This window comes from Rhincodon typus, chromosome 44, assembly GCF_021869965.1.
Source record: "Rhincodon typus isolate 14 chromosome 44, sRhiTyp1.1, whole genome shotgun sequence".
Lineage (NCBI taxonomy): Eukaryota > Metazoa > Chordata > Chondrichthyes > Orectolobiformes > Rhincodontidae > Rhincodon > Rhincodon typus.
Genome location: NC_063375.1, coordinates 159,128 through 163,901, shown reverse-complemented (window position 1 = coordinate 163,901; position 4,774 = coordinate 159,128). Strand labels below are relative to the sequence as shown.

The 4,774-nt window shown below is 46.9% G+C and overlaps 1 protein-coding gene across 1 annotated transcript in view; it reads right to left on the bottom strand.

The window, feature by feature from the left end:
• Nucleotides 1-1,469: 1,469 nt before the first annotated feature.
• LOC125487742 (structural maintenance of chromosomes protein 1A-like) overlaps nucleotides 1,470-4,774 on the bottom strand; it is a 6,989-nt gene continuing 3,684 nt past the window's right edge. The window contains exons 2-4 of the mRNA XM_048619924.1: nucleotides 3,376-3,564; nucleotides 2,716-2,828; nucleotides 1,470-1,820 (exon numbers count right to left, since the gene is read on the bottom strand). Of these exons, the coding sequence (XP_048475881.1) occupies nucleotides 1,470-1,820; nucleotides 2,716-2,828; nucleotides 3,376-3,564 (653 nt within the window). The remainder of the gene's footprint in view (nucleotides 1,821-2,715; nucleotides 2,829-3,375; nucleotides 3,565-4,774) is intronic.

The window sequence follows — 4,774 nt, the reverse complement described above, 5'->3', positions numbered from 1 at the left end:
CTCAAGTCCCTCAGCCTTTCCTCATAAGACCTTCCCTCCATACCAGGTAACATCCTGGTAAACCTTCTCTGCACCCTTTCCAATGCTTCCACATCCTTCCTATAATGCGGTGACCAGAACTGTACACAATACTCCAAGTCATGAATGAGAAGATTCTCTGCTGATATTTAAGGCAAGGTGCATCATTATTTGAGTGATTTATGCTGTAAATATAGTATAACAGTGACAGGTATACCCCTCTATACCCCCTGCATTATGTTTCTATGATTGAATGTGTGTTTGAAATTGATTACGTGGACCTCTTCACCAACCTGTACACTCCTGGCCCCATAGGTGCTGTTAATAAAAAGTTTGCTGCATTAAAGTTTGACAGGATTACTTCAGAGAAAATGTTTCCATTTATGGGAGTGGGACCAGATCTAGGGGTTAATCAATAGATGACAGTCACCAATAAATTCCTTGAAGGCAAGTTTGGCACACTTGCCTTCATTGGTCCGTGCATTGAGTAGAGTAGTTGGTAGGTCACCTTGCAGCTGTACAGGACAATGGTTAGGTCACTTTTGGAATACTACGTTCAATTCTTGTCTCCCTTCAATAGGAAAGATGTGAAAATTGAAAAGATTTATAAGGATGTTGCTGGGGTTGGAGGGTTTGAGCGATAGGTAGAGGCTGGATAGGCTGGGGTTATTTTCCCTGGAACGTCAGTGGCTGAGGAGTGACGTTATAGAGGCTTATAAAGGTCATAAGGGGTATGGATAGGGTAAATAGACAAGGTCTTTTTTCCCCAGGATAGGGAAGTCTAAAGGTAGAGGGCATAGGTTTAAAGTGAGAGGGGAAAGATTTAAAAAGGGACCTAAGGGTCAACGCTTTCACATGTAGGATGGTGTGTGTATGGAATGAGCTGCCACAGGAAGTGGTGGAGGCTGATACAATTACAACATTTAAAAGGCATCTGGATGGGTACATGTCTAAGTACACGATGATCTGTATGTCCTTGTTTGCGGCGATCTACCTGTACTGCTCACAAAACAAAGCTTTTCACTGTACTCATGTCCATGTGACTAGGAAGGGTTTAGAGCGAAATGGCCCAAATGCTGGCAAATAGGACTTGATTAATTTAGCATAAATGGTCAGCACAGACAAGTTGGACCTAAGGATCTGTTCCTCTGCAGTACATCTCTATGACCAGAATATCTGATCAACTGGTACACTCCTGGTCCCATAGGTGCTGGTTAATAAAAAGTTTGCTGCACCAAAGTTCAACAGGGCAAAGTCAGAGAGATATTTCCACCTGTAGGGGGGCCAACCAGATCTAACCCAATAGACGACAGTCACCAATAAATGCAGGGATTTGATGTCTTCACCAAGAGCACAACGAGAAGGTGGAATCACTTCCCTAGGGAGCAGGTGAAGTTAATAGTGCTGATGCAGCAGTAGGTGGCGTTTAACATGAAGGATATGGTGATGGCTTAGCGGCAGCACGGGAAATCAGAGATAATGTACCGGGCAGGAGGAGACATACGAGGGGCAGAAGAAGCAGCGCAAAGTAGAAGGGCAAAGACGGCCTGTTCAATCTGTGGTTGAAGCAGGCCCGCAATCGCATACCAGCTGCCTACCTCCTCTTTCTCCTGCTTGGCTTCTTTGCGCTCTGCTGCGATGTTCTTCTTCCGGTGGTAGTTGAACTGCGTGTCCTCCTCAGCCTTCACCATCTCCTTCTTCCTCTTATCGTACTCCTGAGCCAGCTCCCCCGAGCGGCTAATCTCCTCAAACAGGGCAGTCCGCTCTTTGGGATTCTTCATGGCGATGGACTCCACCGCGCCCTGCGACACCAGGAACACCCTCATTACCTCCCGTGCATGCAGGTATGCGAACAAACACCAGACACACCGGATTTTTCAGCCAAAATGCCACTAGCTCCTTGGCTTAAAATCCTGGAATTCTCTCACTAACAATATGGTGGGCCAATTTACAGCATGTGAACTGCAGCGGCTCACCATCTTGACGGGCAACTAGGGGCAAGCAATAGGTGCTGATGCAGCCAGCGATGCCCACGTAACGAGTAGAGTCATAGAATCCCCACAATGAACAGAGAGGCCACTCAGCCCATCGAGTCTGCATTGACCGTCTGAACAGCATCCCACCCATACCCACTCCCCTATCCCTGCATTAACTGTGACTAATTCCCCCTAGCTTACACATCCCTGGACACTACAGGGCAGTTTAGCATGGCCAATCCACCAAACTTTGTACTGTGGGAGGAAACCACAGTACCTGGAGGAAATTCACAAAGACACAGGGACAACGTGCAAACTCCACACAGACTGTCACCCGAGGACTCTGGCGTTGTGAGTCAGCAGTGCTGCCACTGCGCCAACATGCCACCCAAATAATAACAAAAAACAAAATGGGATATTTGTAACTTCACTGGGTCAGTGACTAATGTTCTGGGACATGTTCAAATCCCACTCCTGCAGCTGGGGTGAATTCAAATTCAACTCTCAAATCTGGAATTGAAAGCTAGTCTCAGTAAGGACAGCTGCGATAACGATCATCAGTTTCTGCAAAAGCCCATCCAGTTCACCAATCTCCATTAGGGGAGGAAATCTGTCACTGTTACACTGTCTGGCCTACATGGTTATTCGAGGCAGAGAGGAAAAACCCAAAACGAGGGCAGTGAAGAGAGAATAGAAACCAGTCAGGGTTGAGAAGTGTTACCTGAAACACTAAGAAGTTACGGGCTTTGATGAGAATTCCCAGTTTCTCTAGCTGCTCACTGTAGTCCTGCAAGGGCACCACCTTGTTGTTGATCCTGTACTCCGATGAAGCACCTGGAAAGTTATTCTGAATTAGTGCAGTATTATGTTATGGGTTTGGGGATCTAAGGACAAAGGCAGATCTTCAGCAGCATCAGGAAGGCCGCTCCTGGACATTCACTACCTTCCTCCCACCAATGAATTAACGCATTTGAAGTCTTTCACTTCTAGCTAATGTCTTTATCTAGTGCACCATGTCTCAACGGGTAACGATATCACTTTGGAGTCAGAACAGCCGGTTGGGGGGAGGGGGTGTGTGTGTGTGTGTGTGTGGTGGGGGGGGTGAGTTGCCTGCTGTCACTCTGGAACTATATTCCAGGCCCGTAACACATTCAGTCAGTGCCAAGGAAGCACCATACTCTCATATGGCTAGCGCCCAAGGGTGCGCTGTATTGATGGAAGATGGAAGTGCCAAGGATGCACCACACTGTCAGAGGACCAACACCAAGGGAGTGCCGCTTTATTGAATGAGTAGTACAGGGATGGTGTGTAACCCGCTCTACAGTGTTGCACCAATCCAGTGCGCAAACAAATCTCACTGCTTCCCTTGTCTACTACTCACCAACAATGACCCTGGTGAACACCTTATCGTCACCAGAATCTTCGGCATACACCATGCTGACCAGGGCGCGGTTGGCTGCTGGCTTTCCCACTGGGGCTCCATGGATCAGGTCCTTCAGCGTCTTCACCCTCAGGTTACTCGTCTTCTCCGCCAATACAAAGCTAATGGCATCCATGAGATTCGATTTGCCTGATTGAAAGGCAAGCAGATCATCATTACTCTGTACAACACAACAGATTAAAGGCAGAGGGGCCAAGGGGTGAGCTGATCAAGTCCTTAAAAACAACAAAATGGTTTCAAGAGGGTAGAAGTCAAATTTCAAATTGTAGTGGGAGTCCGGGACTAGAGGTGGAGTTGGGGGGAAATCAATATGAGACATTGATAAGTCCAAACAGGGAATTTTGCAGAAATGCCTACGCCCAGAGTGGGCGAGAATGTGGGACTCAACAGGAATTAATGAGTTTCAAGCAGGAGAAAGGGGAGGAAGCTGGATGAATACACAAGGGAGAAAGGAATGGATGGATACATGCATGGGCTACAGGGGAGGATGATGGTTGTTGAAGTAGGGGGTGGTAGGAGGCTCATGTATACAGGGAAACCCACTCTGGAGAGATAAAAATCAGGGACCCATAAGAGGAAAAGCAGTGCAGAAATCCAGGAGGGCTACATTTAGTACCTCTTCTGCACCTCTCCAGTGCCAGTACATCCTTTTGCAACTAAGGAGACCAAAACCGCACATAGTGCTCCAGATGTGGCCTCACCAGCACCAAAGGACAATATCTATTTGCCTTCTTAATTACTTGCTGCATTTGCAAACCAACATCTTGTAATTCAAAAATCCACAGATAAAGACCATCGTGGTCCCCAGGGACTGGGGAGGAAAATCGATCAAGAGGATATGTTGGGCACATATTCGGAGGAATGCAGTAACCTCAGGATAACACCAATCCTCTACTGCACGGAACACCCCCCCTGCTTTCCATCTGAAACCAGTTCTTCAGCTTTTTAACTAAAAGCAGAAAATGGTGGAGAAACTCAGCAGGTCTGGCAGCATATGTGGAAAGAAAGTGTGTGATAATGTTTTGAGTTTTTTAGGACTGTCCTTCAGAAGTGAAAGGGTGGGATAATGGTTTTTTTTTTAAACTGTCAACTGAGGAAGAAGAGAAGTGAGTGCAACAAATGGTGAGGAGACATAAAGCAAAAGACAAAGGGAGTGCTAATGGTGGGAGAGAAGGGATAAAGATGTACAGTAGGTGAGAAAAATTGCCAGGAGCAAAATGCAAACAAAGCGCTGGAGAATAGAGATAGTAGGAACTGCAGATGCTGGAGAATCCGAGACAACAAGGTGCAGAGCTGGATGAACACAGCAGGCCAAGCAGCATCATAGGATGCTGCTTGG